Genomic DNA, 21,458 nt, shown 5'->3' with positions numbered 1-21,458 from the left:
ATTTCTGTTGCTTACCTATTGGGACTAGGTTGAAATAGAGTATGTGTTCCTTCGAGACAGTAAGCACATGGCTCGTATAAAATGACGAGGGCTACAAAATCATCTTTTAAAAAGAATCCCAGTTAATTCCCCTGATCTGTGGGGATCTAGGGCCTTGAAACCACAATCAGGATTGAGACAAGATCTCAGCCTGCAACTTTGGCATCTTACTGAGGAGGATCCTGTGTAGGTCAAATTTATTTGCTTTTTTTCTCCACCATAAATTTGAATTGTTAATTAATCTTCTAAGCTCACTGGGATAAGTTAAGGTTAAGCAAAGCGATTGAAAAGAGCTTTGCAAATTTATGAAGAGGCTTAATAATACACCTAATTATATTGGAAGCTGTCTGTCCTCTGATCTAGCCAAATGGGGCTGAGGCTGGTCCTCAGTCTCCTTGGCAGGAAACTCCCAGGTAGACTTTCCACAGGTGGCCTTTGGGGAATGGGTATGTCCTTCTCACCTAACCCCAGTCCAACTACTCCTTCACAGGCTTCTACCCCTTCATACTTGGAGGTAGGTAGGAAAAGTGCTTTCTCTAGTGAATTTTGTTCTCCCTCAAAAACTGGAAAGCAGATCTGACCAAGGAAGCAGTAGCGGGCTTTCCCCAGTAATTCTTCCACCCACCCTCTCCCCTTTCATGGCCCCACCAGCCTCCCTCACCACTATCCTCCCCACCCCACACCACTGAAGCTTGAGATCGACTTACATAGTAATCCTGATCTAGACCTTTCCTCCCAATTAGATGTAACTGTCCAAGAGATACCTAGAAATGATGAGTTTTGACAATTATTTTAGCAGTAGTATTCATTTCAGTAAAAAAAAGAAAAAAAATTACTTGATTTTACTACAGTATATTGATGCAGTTTGCTGCAATTGGCATGTCTTAAAAAAGAAGCAAGAGACCATTCCTGACTACGTGTTTTATTGGGTTAACAACTGATGTTGGGCATAGGGCTTCCTAGGGACCCAGAAGCTGGCCTGGTGATGTACAGCAACACCCGGGCACACAAACCCAGCGGCCTTAACCCTTGGCTCTCAAAGGTCACACAAATGCTGTCCCATTTCCATTCCCATTTCTAAAGACAGGGTATTTTTGGATCTGGGTTAGAGTTCACTCATATTAAAACCAACATTGGATGGTACTTTTTTTCTATAATTTCAATCTAGTTTTTTTTTAATAATTTTTTTAGGAGTAAATGCAAAATATAATGCCATCACTATTGCAACTGGCTCTCCCATAGGCTATAAGGAACTGCAAGTTATGGAACAAAAAAGGAGTAGAACAAAGAGGAGGGGGTTCTTTTCCCTTTCCCATTCAGGATGGGGCACTGTTAAGCCTTCTAGGACTCAGAGAGAACCAAGCCCTTTGTAATTTTCATGTTCTAAAAATTCAAGCTCATCTGTATACATTACTTGTATCTGAACATCTCCTCTTTCTGCCAAAAATTTATAGTATTGGTATACGTCCCAATCCAAAATCTCACTGTTAGAACTCAGATTTTCAGGTCTTTCAGTTAGTCTCACTTTTTCCACTGGAAAACCTTCACTTTTTTCCAATTTGTCAGCAACTGTGAATAGAAACAAGCCAGAGAACAGCCAGAACACACAGGTTGCAAGAGATAACAGTCAGCTTAGAGAAAACACTATTAGGCCTGTTCTCTTTAAATTGTGCAGAGCTCCGGTCCACTAACAGAAAAGAAATATCCCTAGGAGATAGAAATGTGCTAATTTTGTTTATTTGGCTCTGAGAATAAGTACAAGACACTACTTATTCTTTGTAACCAATACAAATATGGTATCAATATACGTCAGACCCTACTAAAGACCTTAGCCAAGCAAGCTCAGGAAAGAAGACCGATTTCAGAAGAAGCAACTGACCCCTTTTATCACTGACTTTTTCTGGGTATATTGAGACTACATTATAAGAATAAGAACCGCTTCTTAACTATCCTATGGATAGTTTGAAAATAGATTATAAATATACTTGAGTAAACCTAACAAAATATGCAGTTTGAAATATATATATATACATACACACACAAACATGGTAATTCCAGTTTCATTAAGCATACAAAAATATCTTGATATATATAACATCTTAAATTGAAAAGTAATTTTTTTCTTTTTTTCTCGTATTCTAATAATGTATATATATATAAATTTAGATGTTATTCTGATCATAGAATTTAAAATGATCAAATGGACTCTACCTTATTCACTTCTTGGAAGACTTTTAGTTAAAACTCCATAATGTAGTCTGATTTTCTGCTGTTGCATGAGGAAATATTACATGCAACTTTGAAAATGATTCTAGGAATACCTATTAACCTCATGCTCTATTTTTTTGTAGACAAAGGATTCGGTAATAGATTAATGGTTACTTGATAATAGATTAATGGTTCTCAAGTGCAATGATAGAGATTGCCAATGTATGTACCTTACATCTATTTCTTCAGGAATTTTTGACAAGTCATCCCATATTCTAAATGTTAGAATTATGGAAACTGCTTAACATTTATTGATGTTACATTTAAATTCTCAGTTTAAGGAAAGAAGATCACAAGATCAAGTAAAATAGAATTCTTTGGAGATATGAACTAATAGAAATAAAACATGAGTACAATCATTTAAAACTTTTTGAAAAGTAGCTATTAAGAAATCAGAAACTCCACATTGTATTAAAAGAATTGTATTATAACTGATGTTAAAGCACAGTCTTTAAATACTTTCATAAATATTTCAACTAGTATTAATTTTTTTTAATTGCTTGGCAAGTCTCTTTATCTTAAGCTATGTGGATTACTCACTATAATCTGCCACTTTCTTGTAATGACTTAGGGCCACTTCACAATTCTGTAGAACATTGATTCCTGACAAATATCTGTACCCCTGAAACACAGGCATATAAATTCTTAATATTCTGACAATGCTATATTTATAACACATTTCTTTGGGCCCAAGAATATTTAATTACAAACCAAAATCATCTGGGACATCATGCTTCCTCCAGCACTTCCAAAGGTGTAATATATCAGTGCCTAAAGTTAAAAAAAAAAATTATTTGACATTTAAATTTGAAACTCAAACCAAATCATTGCTTTTTTATTCCAAGCCCAGAAATGAACCTTGAACTACTCTAAAATAAATTACAAATTTCATTCTCTTCCTCTGTAAAGATGGTTGCCATTCACTGGGGCTTATTGCGTTCTGGAGTCTGTGAAAAGGGGATTGTACATGATATTTCATTTAAACATCACAAAATCCTTATGAAGTAGATATTATCTGAAATTTGATAATATGGAACATTAAGAAACTAATGTCATTAGGACCCTAAACTTCTCTAACTATTGAGCTGTGCTCTTAACTACCACACTTGAGTGAGCCCTTCACTGAAAGAGTAGATCATTTATTCAGTGTCCCTTTAAAAAATCATTTTTGTTCCAGAAAAAAATAGAATGACCTTACCTTAGCTTGATTGTATTCCATTCCTATTCCATAAGAAGACAAAAATCCTAATGCCTAAAGCCCAAAAGAAAAAGAAAAACTTAATAAATCCATTTATTTTACAGTTATTCTTACCTACACAAGTAAGGGATATTTTATTTTATTTATTTATTTATTTTCTGGTTACTTAGTCAATGAGTTTATTATTTTCTTTACCTGAAAAATCTTCATAGGAATTGTGGTTTGGTTTATTAACTCTCAGTAGCCTGTTCCTGAGCTCTAAGAAAGCTTGCCTTCTTCTGAGCTACCCAATCTTTCTACTGGGTAAGTGACATTTTGGGATAGTTCCACCTCTTGTTTTTAACGTCTTTCTTAGGCTTCTTCTCATACACTGGATTCTCTTGTATTGCAGCATGAGCTTTCTTATACATCTCCTCCATCATGTCTGGAGTTACGTTGTTCCTTATGTATTGTTTTCTGTAAGCATCTTCATCTTCTTCAATCAGGTAATGCATATCATCTGCAATGTCCTGCCCCATGATGTGCTTTCAGTGTACCTTAGCATTAAATTCTTTGCTTTCTGAATCATAACCAAGGAACCGTTTGGTACCATGAGGGATAGACAAGCCTCCACTGACAGCTCCCTTCAGGGTCCCCAAAACTTTATTCCCAGTAGTAGTCCTGGCAAGCCCTGCATCCAAGTAACAGGTGAAGGCACCCAGTTGACCATCAATGCTTTCCACATTGTATTCATCTCCAGTCACCTTGACTTGGCCTTCGTAAATTTTGTCCATACCAAACCTATTAAGAAGCCTGTGGGCCAGCAGCAGGCCAGTACAATATGCTGCAGCACAGTTTGTCAGGGCAACCTTCACACCATACTTTGGGAGTTTGTTAGCATAAGCTGCACAAACTATCATGTCTCCTTCTATATGGGCATAAGCAAACAGACAAATGATACCTCTGTTGGTTACCTGAACTGTCATTCTGTATTTGGGTATGTTGTACTTATTTTTATCTTGGATTACAAATTGTTCCTGAGCACAGTAGTCAGTTTTGCCCTCTCACTGTCTTCTAAGTTTCACTTGGTATCTCTTGAAGTAGGCCTTATTCTTGAAAAATTTAACAAACCCCATCCTGTGGAACAGAGAACTTAGCCACCACTAAGCTGCAGAACCAGCATGGCTCTGGGGGCAGAAAGCAGTAAGGGATATTTTAAACTTCTGCTCTGTAAATATTTGTATTGCTATTTCTTATACCATAGCAAATTGCCTTACTACACTTTTGCTAAGGCTGCAAGAATATGGAAAAGGTCACAATAGTGGAAGCTTTGTATAATACATGTGAAAATAAACAAATACTTACAGAACTTTAGAATGATTATAGTAATAAAATATTATAAACCAATGCTCTGTATGTGCTTGTCTTTCTTGGCAATGAAAAGACTTTTTCCTCCAATATTTTTAAATTTTAATTTGAATATTTTTCTTCATATTTTAAAAATAAAATGTGATGGATATAAAAAGTTTGAACAAGAAGAACTATACTGAATAAAAAATGAAAGTCTGAACACAGAGTAAGGTAGTAGAATAGGAAACCCCAGACCTTTTTCCTCCAATGTAGCCAGAAAATACAGTCCAAAAAACCTTAATGAGAACTCCAGAAACCAGTTAAGAAATCATAGTTACCCAGTCAAGCTCACAGCAAAGAACAGGCCATTGAAATAGATTAGAAAAGCCATTTTATTTAATCTGCAATCACTCCTTCCCCAAGCCAGCACAGTTTGGTGTGATCAGGAGAAAAAGTCCAATTTGGAACTTCTCTCTTGAGCGGGAAAGAGAAGAGTGGAACTTAGGCCCAATATTTCAGCTTTTGATGGGAATGCCTGAGGGACTTATTTCTGTCTCTCCTGACATAGAGTGCTAATGGGGAACCAGCATATTTTGGATTCTCTGGGAGGCTGCTGAGAACAAAAGAGCTCAGTGGATTGTTGCAGCACCAGAAAACTTGTAGCATACTGCAGATGGCAACCATCACAACTCGGCACAATCAGGAGAAAGAGCCCAACTCATGGCTTCTCCTTTGGGAAGGAAAGAGAAAAATGGAATGAGAATTCTGACTTTTGAGGAGGGGCTGATCAAAGATCTGGCTTTCATCTCATCTGATTTGGAGCACTGACAGAACTGGCATGCTTTATATGCTGGAGGCCTCTAAGTGAAAAAGAGAGCTTAGAGGCTTGTTGCAACACTAGAGAAGCTGCAGTACCACAGAATGCAGTACTGCCAGAGAGAACAAGAGATCACAACCTCCTGAAAAGGAAACCTCTGTAATTGGAAAATTACAAACACAAATCCAGAGAAGACACATTCCCATAAAATATTTGAGAGACCTCCAGAATCTCTAGCCATGTTTATTGGTGAAGGTCTTCCTCTATATAAATCCAGTCCATAAAGACTGGGAGAGGTGGCTGTTTCTCCAAATGCATAAATCACAGCAAAAAATAACAAGGCACATAAAGAAACAGGAAAATACGGCCCAAGCAAAGGAATAAAGTAAATCTTTAAAAATTACCCTAAAGAAATGGAGATTTATAAATTACCAGACAAATAATTCAAAATAATCATCTTAAGCTCAAAATCCTACAAGAGAACATATATAAACAACTAAATGAAATCAGGAAAATGATGCATGAACAAATGAGAATATAAACAAAAAGAGAGAAACTATTTTAAAAAATCCTACAGAAACTCTGGAGCTGAAAAATACAATAATAGAATTGAAATTTTCACTAGAGACATTCAACAAGAGACAATCAAGCAGAAGAAAGAATCAGTGAATTTGAACACAATTCATTTGAAATGACTGAGTCAGAGGAACAAAAAAGAAAAAGGAATTTTTAAAAAGTGAAGAAAGCTTAAGGGACTTAAGGGACACCAACAAACTGAACATTATACACATTATGGAAGTCACAGAAGAGTGAGAGATAAAGGGGCAGAGAGCTTATTTTTAAGAAAATTTGGCTGAAAACTTCCCAAACCTGAGAAAGGAAATGGGCATCCAAATTCAAGTTCAAAAATCTCCAAATAGGATGAACTCAAAGAAGCCAACACCAAGACACATTATAATCAACTATCAAAAGTCAAAGACATAAAACACTGGATGCAGCAAGAAAAAAAGAGACTTGTCATGTACAAGGAAATTTCCATAGGATTATTAACAGATATCTCAGCAGAAACATTATAGTTCAGAAAGGGGTAGGATAATATATTCAAAATGCTGAAAGAAAAAAGCTGTCAACAAAGAATAGTGTATCTGGCCAAACTAACCTTCAAAAATGAAGAACAAATATAGAATTTCCCAGGTAAACAAAAGCTGAGGGAGTTCTTCAACATTAGAGCTACCTTACGAGAATTGCTAAAGGAAGTCCAAGTTGAAGTGAAAGGATGTTAGCCCACAACACAAAGTATACAAAAATATAAAGCTCTCTGGTAATAATAAATACATAGACAAACACAGAATCACGTAATACTGTAATGGTGGTGGATAAGCCGCTTTTAATTCTGGTAGAGAATTTAAAAGATAAAAGCATAAAAAATAACCATAACTAAAAAATTATGTTAATAGATACAAACTATAAAAAGATGTGATTTGTGTCACTCATAACATAAAGTGGGAGGAGAGCAGAGTGTGTGTGATTGAAGTTAAGTTGATATCAATTTAAAATAGATTGTTATAACTATAAGATGTTTTATGTAATCCCCAGGGTAACTACAAGGAAAATAACTATAGAAGATGCACACAAAAAATTAGAAGGGAATGAAACCATGCCATTACAAAAAATAAATGAAAGACAAAGGAAGGCATCAAGAGAGGAAAAGAAGGACAAAATAACTACAAGACAAACAGAAAACAATGAACAAAATGGCAATAGTGAGTCTTTCTCTTTAAATAATTACTCTAAAAGTATATGGATTAAACTCCCTCAATTAATAGACATAGAAGGCTGAATGGATAAAAAACAAGATCCAACTTTATGCTGTCTACAGAAGACTTACTTTAGACATAAAAACACTCAGAGGCTAAAAGTGAAAAAAAATGGAAAAAGATATTCTGTGAAAACTGTAACCAAAAGAGAGGGATGATTGCACAGACAAAATAGACTTTCAGTCAAAAACTGTCACAAGAGGCAAAGGACATTATATAATGAAAAAATGGTCAATTTACCAGGAAGATATAACCATTATAAATATATATGGAAACAGCAGAGCACCCAATGAAGCAAACATAGACAGAACTGAAAGGAAAAATAGTGACACAATAACAGTAGGGGATTTTAATTCCCCACTTTCAATAATGAGTAGAACAAGCAGACAGAAGATTAATAAGGAAATAGAGTTGACCAATACTATGGACTAAGTAGACCTAACAGACATATACCTAACACTCTACTCAACTACAGCAGAATGCATATTCTTCTCAAGGGCACAAGAACATTCTCCAGGATAGATCCTATGTTAGGCCACAAAACAAATATTAACAAATGTTAAAAGATTAAAATCATACCAAGTATCTTTTCTGACCACAATGTAATGAAACTAGAAATCAGTAGCAAAAAGAAAATTGGAAAATTCACAAATATGTAGAAATTAAACAACACACTCTTGAATAACAAAAGGTTCAAAGAAGAATCACGGGAAAAATTAGAAAATATCTTGAAACAAATGAAAACTAAAAACACCATAGCAAAGCTTGGGCAATGCAGGAAAAGTAATACTAAGGGGAAGTTTACAGAGATAAAAATCTACTTGAAAAAGATCTCAAATCAACAATCTAACTTTACACTTCAAGGAACTAGAAAAAAATAGAACAAACTAAACCCAAAGTTAGTAGAAGGAAGGAAATAATAAAGAATAAAGTAAAAATAAACAAAATAGAGAATAGAAAAAAAACTAGAAAAAAATCAATGAAACAGAGTTAGTTTTTTGAAAAGATCAACAAAATTGGCAAATGCTTAGACTGAGAAAAAAAGACCCAAAATACAAAAATCAGAAATAACAGAGAAGACATTACAACTGATGCCACAGAAATAGAAAGGATCATAAGAGAGTAGTATGAACAAATATACATCAAAAAATTGGATAATCTAGAAGAAATGGATATATTTCTGAAAATACACAATTTATGAAGACTGAATCATGAAGAAAAAAATAAAAATCTAAACAGACCTATAACTAGTAAGGAGATTAAATCAGTAATCAGAAACCTCCTACAAAGAACAGTCCAGGACCTGATGGCTTCACTGGAGAATTTTACCAAACACTTAAAGAATAATACCAATCCTTCTTAAATTCTTCCAAAAAACTGAAGAGTACAGAATACTTTCAAACTTATTTTATGAGGCCACCACCACCCTGATAATAAATCCAGACAAGGATACTACAAGAAAAGAAAATAACAGACCAATATCCCTCATGTATATTGATAAAAACAAACCTCAACAAAATACTAGCAAGCAGAATTCAATAGCACATTAAATGTACTGCACACCACAATCAAGTGGGATTTATTTCTAGAATGCAAGACAATTAAACATACAAAGTGGATCAAAATATATAGAGTTGGCCTGCTGTATCGGGGAGGTTCTGCATCTATAGATTCAACCAACTGCAGATCAAAAACATTTTTAAAAATCCAGAAATTTCCAAAAAGCAAAACTTCAATTTACTGTGCACTGGCAACTATTCACATAGCATCTACATTGTGTTCAGTATGATGAGTAATCTAGAGATGATTTAAAGTATTCAGGGGGATGTGTATAGGTTATATGCACATACTACACCATTCTATAATAGATTTGAGCATCCGTGGATTTCTGGTTTCAGTAGGGGGTCCTGGAACCAATCCTCCATGGATACTAAGGGACTACTATATCACACTGACAGAATAAAAGGGAAAAATTGATCATTTAAATTGACATAGAAAAAGCATTTGACATAATTCAATACCTTTTTATAGTAAAAACACTAAACAAATTAGGAATGGAGGAAAATTACCTCAACATAATAAACACCATGTATAAAAAGCCCACGGCTAACATCATTATGCAATGGTGAAAAACTGAAAGCTTTCCCTTTAAGATTATAAACAAGGCAAGGATGAGTACTCACACCACTTCCGTTTAACACAGTACTAGAAGTTCTAGCTAGTGGTGTTGGGCAAGGAAAAAATATAAAAGACCTCTAAACTGGAAAGGATAAGTAAAATTATCTTTGTTCACAGATGATGTGTAGAAAACCCTAACGATTTCACCAAAAAACTGCTAAAACTAAGTTCAGCAAAGTTGCAGGATACAAAATCAAGACAAAAAATAAATAACTTTTCTATATAGTAACAATGAACATTCAGAAAAGGAAATTAACAGTCTCATTTACAATAGCATCGAAAAGAATAAATACTTAGGAATAAACTAACCAAGGAGGTAAAAGACTTGTACACTGAGAACTATAAAATGTTGCTGAAAAAGACATAAATAAACGGAAAATATCCTATGTTTATGTACTGGAAGGCATAACATTGTTAGAATGTACCCAGAGAAGATTACAGATTCAGTGCAACCCCTATCTGGCCAGTGACAATGGCCAGAACAGCAACACGTGACCTCTCCTATCATATGAGCTTCCTTACAGCATGGTAGCTGGGTTCCAAGAGTGAGCACACTAAGAGAGACGGAGAGCCAGGCAGAGCTATATCCTTTTTATGACTTCACCTTCAAAGTGATGTAGCCTTACGTACAGCAAACTATTGTTTGAAGTAACCACAAGCCCACCTGCATACAAGGAAAGGGAAAAATAGACTCTACTTTCTGATGATGTTGATTAGGGATCTGAAATAGCATGTGGACTGGAAATATTGCCGTGGCCATTTTGGGGGGGAAAATGCCACACTGCTCAACAAAAGCCAGAAGATTGTGCAGATATTCCACTTCCTCTTAGTTATTAATCTGCAGGTCTAGCACCTAGTCCATCTATTCTTTTTATTACAGAATATTTCAAATATGTAAAAGTAAATAAAGTAATATTAAAAACCCAGGATCCATCACCCAATCATTATCATGATCGATTTGGCCAATCTGACTTCATTTATACCCACACTGATTTTCTCTGGCCATCCAGTTTATTTTGAAGTACATCTTGGAAAACATATAGTTCATCCGTAAATATTTCAGTTTATGCCTCTAAAAGAAAGAATCTTTAAAAAACAAAGCCATAATACCATTATTCACCTAAAAAGATTAATATAAGTTTGTTAATATCATTAGTCCGGTAGATAATATCTAATGGGTAGACTAATGGGTAGATAATATCATTATAAATGTTCTTTATTTTTCCGTGACCTTTTTTTTTTTAACAGTTTCTTTCAATTAGTATCCAAATATGGCCAATACATTGCAACTGAGTGGCAAGTCTCAAGTCTTTTTTAATATCTAAGTTTCTCATCCATCTCTTTTCTCCTTGTAATGTTTCATTGCTGTTGAAAGAGATCAGTCACTCCTCCTGTAGAGTTACACTTAGTTTGGATTTTGCTGATCACAATACTGTATTTTCTCCAGCCTGGCAGTCAGATTTAGAGGCTTGATCAAATTTAGGTGTGTTTTGTTTGGCAAGACTGTCTCATAGAAAGTGTCACGTATTTCCATCAGGAGGTATATAGTTTCTTGTCTCTGCTAAAGTGATGGTAGTAGCCACTAATGACACTGCCTAGGTCCGTTGACTTACTAGGGGTGGCAAAAAGATACCATTCTAATTCTGTCATTCCTTCCTCATTTATTAGCTGGAATAATTTTATAAAGAAAAACTTTCCTCGCCTCCTATCTTCTGAGGTATAGTTTGTGAAGAATAGTCAAGATAAATGCTTGAATCTGACCCTTTATCAGTTTTCAAAATAATGAGAGTTGGTTCTCAAACATCCTCCAAAGTGATTAAAGAATGTTGTTTAAGCATGATTACGAAGTAATGGATTTCAGTACATTATTCATCTTGGTGCTCAATTGTTCCATCTTTAGTCAGTCGTGCTTATTTGAGTTGCCTGACCAGGGACAGAACCCGGGCCACCTCCCTGAAAACGCCAAGTCTTAACCACTGTACCGCCAGGGAATTCCCAATCCTAGCATTTTCTGACACCTTCTTTGCTATCAGGTAGGATAAGATGTTTCAACATCACCTTGTACAATTCTTGCCCCACACCCGGAATTTGACATTTTCCAAAGTAATAGTGTTTACTTTAAGCATAATTCCTTTTGGAGGGAAAGTTAATATCTAAATTTAACTTTTTATATATTTGTTATCAAATTAAGAGATGCATATGTATTTAAAAATTAAAATTCTAATTCTTCTGAGGGCTTAAAATATAAATATCAATGCCCTGCTCCTTTCTAGGCTACTCCCTATTCTTCTCCTTAGAGACAACCACTTTTATTTTAGCTGTTTTCTTCTGATAATTACCACCGTTAGGACTCCTGATAAGTTGCTACTACTTGCTGTTAATTTATTTATTTCACACATTAGCTATAGATTTGCTACATGATAGACAATGATTTAGGTCATCTACATCACTTTCTTATTTTTTCTCCTTCTTCCTCTTCTCAATAGAGTCATAACTTTTTTTTTTTGGTCAGAACATAATTGTAATAGTCTGTTTTGGTGTTCCTAATATTTTTAAGTTTCTACTCATTTGTAGCTTTATTATTCCTATCACCATTTTAAAAAGTTCATTCCATAGTCTTATGCATATCATTGGTAATATGCTTTGCTTTCCATGCTTCATATTAAAAACAATTTGGTATTAGCCATTCAACTTAATAGCTGATGTAATATTAGAAGAGCACAGGGTTAGAGGCAGCGTCCTGAGGTGGGTTGCCAGGTTTGCTTTCACCTTGGTATCAATCCATTAGTTTATACTCTTTATTTACCATTATCAAAGCCCACATTTCTACTTTTTCATCTAGCTCATGAGAACATCATGCAAGACTTTGTTAAATGTCTCCCTAAAATCAAGATACAACAAGGTCTGATAATTCCATACAAACAGAAAATGAAGAGTTTCTTAAACTTTTTATTACAATTTCAAGGACTAAGAACTATCTTACTTTTTAAACTAGGGAATTGACTGCAGAGTTCAGTTCTTAAAAGCATAATAGCTCTAACAAGTGGTTTATAAATTGTAATCTACTTAATCCATAAACTGGAAAAAAATCTACGATTCTGCCAATTTCTCTTCAGTCTGAAAAGTTCCTTTTTAGGAAAGTTGATCATAAAGGCTGCTATTTCAAATGGAAGGCGTCTGGAATCCTGGTACTCCTCTAACCCTTGTAGTTATATTTAAAATGGCTAAATTGGCTCCTTGTAAAAATATCTTTAGCCAATATTATTGGCTAAATAATTTATTTTTCTTGCAACTCAGCAATTTTTTATTCTGCTCAATTTAGAATCTTGTTTGTTTAGGTAGAAACTTTGATAGTATGCAAATATACTGACCTTTATATAAGAAAATGAAGATACTGTTCTATTCCGTTGACATTGTATTTTAAGATGCTTTCACCAACAGTGTGTCATTTTGTGCAAAGCCTACCTCACTTTTTGGCCTGATCTTCTTGGAGAAAATTATGAGGTCATGAAGTTGTGAAGTGGATTGTGTGGGAGTTAATTTCCATCCTGTGATTGGGGAGGAGAACTTTCTCTTTATAAAGCTCATTCTATAAGGTAAGGACTAAAACCATGGTTTTCTCAGCCTCATATAATGAACTCAAAAAGTATGCTTACTCTCTCTTTAGCAGAAAAATAACAATGGATGATTCTGAATTAATTCTCTGGAGGGCTCAACTTTTTTTTTTTCCCCTCACTGCTTAAAGAATGGCAGGCACTAGAGGAAGACAAAAGATGTTATGGGCTGTCATGTATTAAATAAGCCAGTTATAGTCAGGGCCAATTATACTTTTGGGCATTGTCACCTAACAACTTTACAGTCATCAGGTTTTGATCCTTGGTCTTTTCTGAGATAAGGCTGAGGTGAAATGAGATGGATTATAGAATGATTAAATCTTAATCCAGAAAAAAAGTGCTGTGAGTTGAAGAGAAGCTACACTATAGTGATGACATCAGTGCCACTTTCTGTGGTTTTAAAAGGTCAAGCTCTGCAAATTAGATTTGTTTATAAGACTCTGAACTCAACCACTGTGCCGTGTTGTAGTAGTTGGGATTTGAATGGAAAGAGTTAAGTGTAGAGGATACTTTAGTACATTTCAAAGCAAATTACTCAGGTTCCGTAATAACAACTTAAAAATTAAATGTTCCTCCTTTTACTTTTTATATAAGAAATTATTAAAACAGAAAAAAGATTAAGCATTTAATTATTGTAATTATCGTACGGGGCTTGAAAGCATCTGTGGTCATTACTTTTAGCTCAAATTGCATGTCAAACAAAAGTGAGAATCAACCCTGATGAAAAATTCAGATCCTTTTTATACCCTTAATACAAAAAGGTAATTAATGTCAAAAAGAAATGCTCTACACAGGTAATCCTAGAATTATCAAAGTGATTATTTGATATTAAAAATGATTTTTTTCCGGTAGTAGTACAGTACTAAGAACCATTACTGTGATTAAGTTAATTTTAAAGTGATACAATGTGAATGATCCATTTCTTGATTCTTAAAGCAAATGAGGTTTAAACTCTACCTTCTTGTTTGGCAAATTAACAAATTTTCTATTGAAACAGTTCATTAATATCAAGAAAAGAATGAGTCTTTCTAATTCTGAATTTCTGCTTCCTAAATGAGGATCAGAGAAACAAAAAATATATAACTTATCTACCTCCAGCTGGTATAGTACAATATCTTATGAGACATCCTCTAAAATATGGCTTATTTTGTTTGCTCTTTCCTCAACTTTCACCATTTTCATGAAGACTACACCATTAATGAGCAGTTTTCATTATTTGGAAGGTACAGATTCTTTGAAAATCAACTCAATGGACTCTGTTCATAATCTTATTTGTTTTTATTGCCCATATTGGGATTTGGATTTTTGTGAGATGAACCATTCATGGTGCATGAAAAGAAAGAAGTATGCCTCTTTTCCTCCATCCAGCTCCTCTTTTACACATAGCCTGAAACTGCATTTCTTTCCTGACCCCTCAATGCCACTTGATAATCTGAGTTCATATCTTTTTTGTTTTCTTTGTGAAATCAGGTTTCTACAGCCCTCTGGCACTCCAGGCTTCTCGCATCTATTACATGCCAGAATTTCCAATTGTTCTTGACCTTTCCCCCAGAGATAGGTGTCTTCATTCTTTTCATTCTTGCTTTTTCTCTATCTCTACATCTCTCTGTCTCACTCTCTTTCATTATCATTCTCAGTATACATTTCAGCTTCTTCAGCCACACTTCTGCTGCGAGGTTGTCCTCGCAGTTCCCAGCAATACTTCCTACCAGTGAGGCAGGATTCCTGTGTCAGGCTGGCACAAACAGCCTGAGAGGAAAAGTGGTCACCTGGCCAGTCCCGCTAAAGAGCTGTGATCCAGCCTGGTGGCAGCAACCGGTCATCAAACAAAGCCTTGTTTGTACCACGGAATATCTTTCATTGTTCTTTGTATAAGGAGATGAATCAACTGCAAGAGGACTTGCTATCGGAAACAGTTTCCTATAGTGATGACAGGGATTAGAGTTAAAATTTCCGAATAGAACCCAGCATCCATCAGAATAGAATCTGGCTATAGCACTGGACCAGGGTCCTGTAGGCTCCCTGCCCATGCAGATAACACTTTACTGTAAGAACACGGGGAGTTGAGGGGAGGAAGGGGAGTCTGAGTGAGGAATATGGGTGTTCAGGTTGTCAGGAAGAGAATAACAGAGACTTTTTCCAACCAGTGTTGTAGCATTTCAATAAACAATGTGGCTGAATTTTGCATATCAGGTCAATGTCAGCCTTTCGGGTGATAAGTTTGTCCTCACCCACATTGTGTCTCAGGTACCTCACCCCAGATACCTAACACACATAGACTAGATAGATAGGAGGTCTGTGGCCATGTGATAGAACCATTATAACTAGAGTATGTGGAACAAAACTCTGACCTTAGAGTGTGTGGGACAAAACTCTGACTTCAACTCTAAAATCCATGTTTCATGTACCAATTATATTAATTTGGAATTTTTTTTCTGGGAGTAGTATTTTGACATTGCATCAAATACTTTATTCAAATACAGATGAATTCTTCATGTTGCCTATATCCAATAGACTGGGTGCCAATGTTGCTTCTTCCTTGAAGCCTTCCCTGTCTGCCTCAGGCAAAACCAGTCAGACCCTTTTCTGTGCTTCAAGCACTTTATACACACCTTAACTCTAGTCCACCTAAATTGTTCTGCAGTTATTTGTTTATGTTTCAGATTGGTCCATAAGGATTTTGGCCTATTAATTTTTTCTCCCAATCAACAAGATTATGTGCGGCACATAGTAAGAAACAACTGTCGACTTAATTAATTAATATACCCACTGACAAATAAAGCACATGTTCACTAGTTTAGAAAGGAATTAGGTGACATTATTTGTAGCAGTGGACATGATACAGTAACATCTGGTCTGTTTTGGAACTTTATAGTTTTGCTTAAAAAATATGGGATATATTATATTCACAGGGAAATATATCTATGATATATTATTAAGAAGTCAATAAAGAGCAGATTAAGAAACAGCAATTAAAGTATGTGTCATTTTTGTAAAAAAAGTTATACAGTTATAGGAAAAATTCTAGAAGAATGATAGTAAGAGTAATAATTTATATCTTTTCTTTATGATGATTATGAAGTTCCAGGTATGGAATTAAGTGCCTTCACACATTATTTTAATCCTCACAACTCCATTAATTCATTCATCATGAATTAATTCAGCATGCAACTAATAGTTTTTGTCCCTGGCACTACACTAAATTTTTAGAGATACAGCAGTGAACCAGATAGACATAGCGCCCATCAGAGTTCCTCTGGTCCAACTTCTGATTCAAATAAATATACAGACTCACAAGACTCCCAAAGGCTACACTTGCCACCAGTCTGTTCAGGTGGATGTGGCACAGGAACCACAGTTTGCCAGCAGGGCAGCATCAGGCCTCCTTTCTATGGGAGTCCTTGCAGCAGGTCACACAGTCCTCCAGCAGCCTTTATCGTTGGTCCCTCAGATGATGACTCAGACTCAAGGGGATGAGATCCACATTGGGTGGTGCAACAGGCACCCTGACATAAAAGCATCATATTCCCCCTGTAACAACTCCATAGGCAGGTGTGTCCAGGGTCCCCATAAGAATCACCACCACCATTAGGTATTTATAGTTCATGACAGTTTCTCCCAGTCCTTTCTCCTAAAAGTAGTTTACCAAGCAGAGGTCATTTCAACAATAAGCAATACTACCTAGAAACATAGTTAACATTTCACTCCTATCATATTACCAGGGAAACAGAAGTAGAAAATGAACCAAAGTTCAAATTCTCACGCAGAAGAAGGGAAAAGGGTTTTGTTGAGTAGCTATCCAATAAGCAAGCTGCAGCATGGATTGGAACTTAGATCTGTCTGACTCCAAAGCTTAGCTTCCACACTTTGCTGGATGGAAACAAAAATGATCTCTGGGAAAAGCTTTTAGACAACTTTTAGTGTCTTCCTCATAATTTCTGAATTCTCAGGTTTTTATTGTAATCAGCATAAATTTCTTTTGCAATCATAAAGAAATGTTTCCATTAGGAAGACCAGCAACATGTAAATATACTTTTGCTATAGCATTAAGTGAAAGTAGCCAGAAACAAATTATACTTGCACTTGTACTGTGATTACGATGATGTTTTTAAAAAGAGAGATTCGCAGAGGAAGAAGCCCAACAGAAATACAAAGCAGTCCTAACGGGAATTGAGTTGGATGGCTGGCTTGTGAAGGGCTTTTTTTTTTTTCTTTCTGTTTTCCAGATTTTCTATGAAATGCTTATGTTATTTTTCGAATAAAATGAAATACACATATTAAAATAGAAAAGGAAATATATATAGATTATAAAATATTTGAAGTGTAAAAACCAGGCAAACATCATCCTAAGGTAATAGATTTAGTTCCATATTTCTTTGCATAGGTGAATATATTTTATATGAAATTGAACTATGTTAAGGGTTCATAGTTCTCACATTATTTCAAAACACGCACATGGACGTGGATGGTGGGAAGGTGGATTTAGAGAACAGCTCTGTTCCATTCCTGAAAGTCACTCATGAGCTAGGAGAATTTGCCCTGGGCTCCTGCTTGGTTCCTGCCCTGAAGGGAACATTACACTCAGTGCATTACAGTAACTTTCCTAGGCCTGGGCTCATGCAGTAGAGGCTCAGCTCTGCTCACATGTTATTTGCCTATAGTTATTTCAGGATGTATCTACTTAAGATTTAATTTTCTTTCAAAACTCACGTTTTGGGCTTTATATGATCCTTCTTTAGCCAAGGACTCGTATAATTGGATAGCTGCTGTTATGTTTTGCATGCCAAAATTTCCAAATAGCAAAGCATCAGCCATTTTCTCCATCGCTTTCAAGTTTCCCATGTCAGCTGCTTTGGCAAAGAGTCTGTAGGCTCTGTTTCAAGAATACGAAGTTAGAAGTGTGATTATCAAAAGTGAAAATTTCTGCTCCCTCCTTCATACTGCTTCTCTCTAACAAGTAGGACCCGGTTGACATTGCTACTAACAATACAGTTTGACTAAAGTCCATTACATCTCTAGGCCAGTAGATTTTTTTTCAGCCCTAGGTCAATCTAAGATTATAATTTCAAATATATCTCACAAATAATGAAGCCGCTGAAAAGACGTATTTAGGCTATATCATGCTTCAAGCTTATAGACCAAGTGAAGTGAAAAACTGGGGCACTTGTCCTAAAATAGTGAACTCTCCCACGGCAACTCCCATTAATTATAAGTATTTGTTTTATAAAATGAACTCTGAAATGCATAACAATATAATCAAAGTCAATTAAAAATAATCAAAACTGGAATGTTGCATCTAGGAAGTTCCTATCATGAAAACGGTCCCTTTATATTCCAAAATATTTTTCTAAAACAGAATATATTCTTTAGCACAGCAAAGCCAGACTATGCAGGAAAACAATAACCAAACAAAACCTTAGTGGTTTTTAGGGCTCTAGGGGCGGTCTGAATGGGTTTAAATCCTGGCTCCACCACTAATTAATTTGAGACCGTCAGGCAAGTTATTTAACTTCTCTGTGCCTCTCTCATCTATGGAATGGGGATGATAATAGTATCTACTTCATAGGACTGCTGAGAATATTCAAGGAGATAATCCATGTGACATGCTTGGCATATTACCTGATACAGAGTAAGCACTCAATGAATCCAGCTATCATTATTATTAGGACTATCGCATAGAGTCTAAAGTCTTATAGCATGGTAATTGTTCTCCTACAATTAGTGGGTAAATCATGTAAAGTTTAGTGATTACAAATAGAGATGCCAGAGGATTGCCTCACAGTGCATTTTATGAGTCCTGCTCAGAAGTCACCTGGACCTGATCTGTGTAACAAATAGTGATGGAGAGCCTTACAAGGTCAAAACTTGTGTTGTAGACAGAGAGTGCTTTGGGGATTTATTTTTACTCTTATAACTTCCTTTTTGGTAGCAGTAAGGTCAGAAAGCATTAGCCTCTGCCTGTGACCTTGACTCCAATACAGGAACAAACACACAAATCTACCATAGCTACCAAATCAGAAGGATCAGGAGACTCAGCTTTATATACCCATGCTGATACTAAAATAAGCTGCTCTTGGTCAAAGGCTGGAGCAGAATAGAATGGGCCAAAAGGGCCAGGACTGAGTGACATCCAGGTAAGCATTAGGGTCCTGGATGACAAACAGAGAGTAGATTCCAGTGGGGCCAAAAAAAAAAAAGCCAGGAGATCAAGCAAGAAATTAGCCATGGTCAAAGCAAGAGGAGGTTCTGGGGACTAGGAGGCAAATAATAAGAGAGCAGGTCTCAAAGGACAATGAATGCAAATGTCTGGCATCCAGGGACAGGCATGGCACCAGGACACAGACTCCCGGGCGCATGGCTTGCTGCTGCAACCATAGAGACTGCTGGGACTGGAAGGGTACCAACATGGTCCAGGGCAGAGAAACCTGAGATGGGCTGCAGCAGCCAGCAGTATATCCAGTCGCTGGACAGCAAAAGTTTGCAAAACCAATCCCTCTAGGTGTCTTTGATTCTGAGGGAGGGGTGGGTACCTAGGTCCCCTGTCAGGAACATCCAAAGTGATGTATGGAATACCAGAAGTAGGACGAAGGGCAGGGGAAAGGTGTTGGTAAATTAGGTGGAATTAAGATCTGGACTGCAATGCCCAAGAGGGAAAAAGTAGGAGACACTGGGCAGCAGGGGCAGATCCCCCAAAGAAAGTTCAGTTAAGCATCTGGATTGTCTCTAAGGGATCTAGCACTGGGTGCCCGGGTGGGTGCTGGGGAAGGAGGAGGCTGAACGCATCTCTGGGACACATCAGGAACTTGGTGTGGGGCAGCAGCTTATCTCCAAAGCTTCGCTGAAGGAGAATGATTCTTAATGACAGTTAACCCTGGATGTCATAGAGACTTCTTGACTCCTTCAGACAAGTTTGTGTTTCCCTGACATTTGCTTGCTTAACATCTGTACTTCTCACAGCACTGACCTGTTCCACAGCTTTCCTCTCATACATATGAAGAAGCTGAATAAATGAATTATACTTAGATGTGAGTGTGGATGAGCCAAAAGGACTAGGAGCACCTCTAAGTTATGCTACCCTCATCTGAGAAGTGGTGAAGCAGGGAGGGGGCAGGGTAGAGGATGAATAGGAGGGGAATGATTCCTCTTTGTCTGTAGGGTGTTCATTTTTCTCTTCCCTGACCAGAATCTTAGAGATGGCTATATTCGATGTAGCTGGCTTTAGTGGAGAGCAGACCATCCTGAAAACTGAAGGAATTTCACGCATCTTGCCCACAAACTCCTGGGGTCTCTTGTTTTGAACCGATTTCATTTCAGTTCTCCAGTGTGACACACTCGGAAGGGTCAGGAGACTTAGATTTATGTACTCTCTCGTGTATCTATGCTGCTGCAGAAATAAGCTGTTCTTCTGGGATTCTTGGGCAAGGACTGGAGCAGGATAGACTGGGAAAGAATGACCTGAGATTGAATGACACCAGGTAGGCATGAAGGTTCCTGCCCTGCCAGATGGTCCTGCACTGAAGGGCTGGGTTTTCTCTCCGTCCTTTAAGCCCAAAAGGAAGGCATCCCTCAAGGTTAAGCAGAACCTTCTAAGAGGGATTTTGTCCTGTCAGGCTGAATCTAGGGTTTCCTTGGACTTGATGGGGCCCCTCCTCTTGGGCTCACCTGCTATGGGCAGAGCTAGTCTGAACTCTCAGGGACCAGCCCTTCCCAGAACTCTACTGTTCTCTCACCTAGCCAGCCTGGGTTGAGAATTCCTATCCTTACTCACTCACTCAGTTGCACCCAAGTGAGTTGATTTCACTATCAGGCTGGATTATATTTTGGGGTCTGATTTAACTCCATCTTCATCATGACAGCCCCCAGGGATGCTCAACATGAGCCTTAAGTTTTGTTGAGGATGGTTTCCTTTGCCCTTATAAAGAGCTTCTAATTTAACTTTCCCTAGAGAGAGGACCAAATCCCTTACTTCCTTCTTCTTGTCACTTTGGAAAAATCAGAATCTTTTTGACCTTCCATTTCTTCCTCCATAATTTGGGGATAATAACTTATGTCTTACAGTATCATTGTGAGCAATGAATAATATCCCACGCATAAATGCCTACACCATTAACACAAAGAGGGGAGCTTGAAAAATGGAAGCTGTGAAGTTGTTACAACCAGGTTCATAGTTGAGTGCCCCCCACTCCCCCCATCCCCTA

The 21,458-nt window shown here is 36.8% G+C and overlaps 1 protein-coding gene and 1 pseudogene across 1 annotated transcript in view; both read right to left on the bottom strand.

Moving 5' to 3' along the window:
* SEL1L2 (SEL1L2 adaptor subunit of ERAD E3 ubiquitin ligase) overlaps positions 1-21,458 on the bottom strand; it is a 112,300-nt gene that overhangs the window by 38,600 nt on the left and 52,242 nt on the right. Inside the window, exons 5-10 of the mRNA XM_057704090.1 lie at positions 17,971-18,133; positions 3,506-3,559; positions 3,019-3,078; positions 2,848-2,929; positions 1,454-1,608; positions 747-803 (exon numbers count right to left, since the gene is read on the bottom strand). Coding sequence (XP_057560073.1) covers positions 747-803; positions 1,454-1,608; positions 2,848-2,929; positions 3,019-3,078; positions 3,506-3,559; positions 17,971-18,133 — 571 coding nt within the window. The remainder of the gene's footprint in view (positions 1-746; positions 804-1,453; positions 1,609-2,847; positions 2,930-3,018; positions 3,079-3,505; positions 3,560-17,970; positions 18,134-21,458) is intronic.
* On the bottom strand, positions 3,736-4,635 carry LOC130833232 (60S ribosomal protein L5-like; annotated as a pseudogene).

The sequence above is a fragment of the Hippopotamus amphibius genome, chromosome 12 (assembly GCF_030028045.1).
Source record: "Hippopotamus amphibius kiboko isolate mHipAmp2 chromosome 12, mHipAmp2.hap2, whole genome shotgun sequence".
In the NCBI taxonomy this organism is placed as follows: domain Eukaryota; kingdom Metazoa; phylum Chordata; class Mammalia; order Artiodactyla; family Hippopotamidae; genus Hippopotamus; species Hippopotamus amphibius.
Note: the sequence above shows the minus strand (reverse complement) of the source record. Positions and strands in the feature narration are given on the sequence as shown.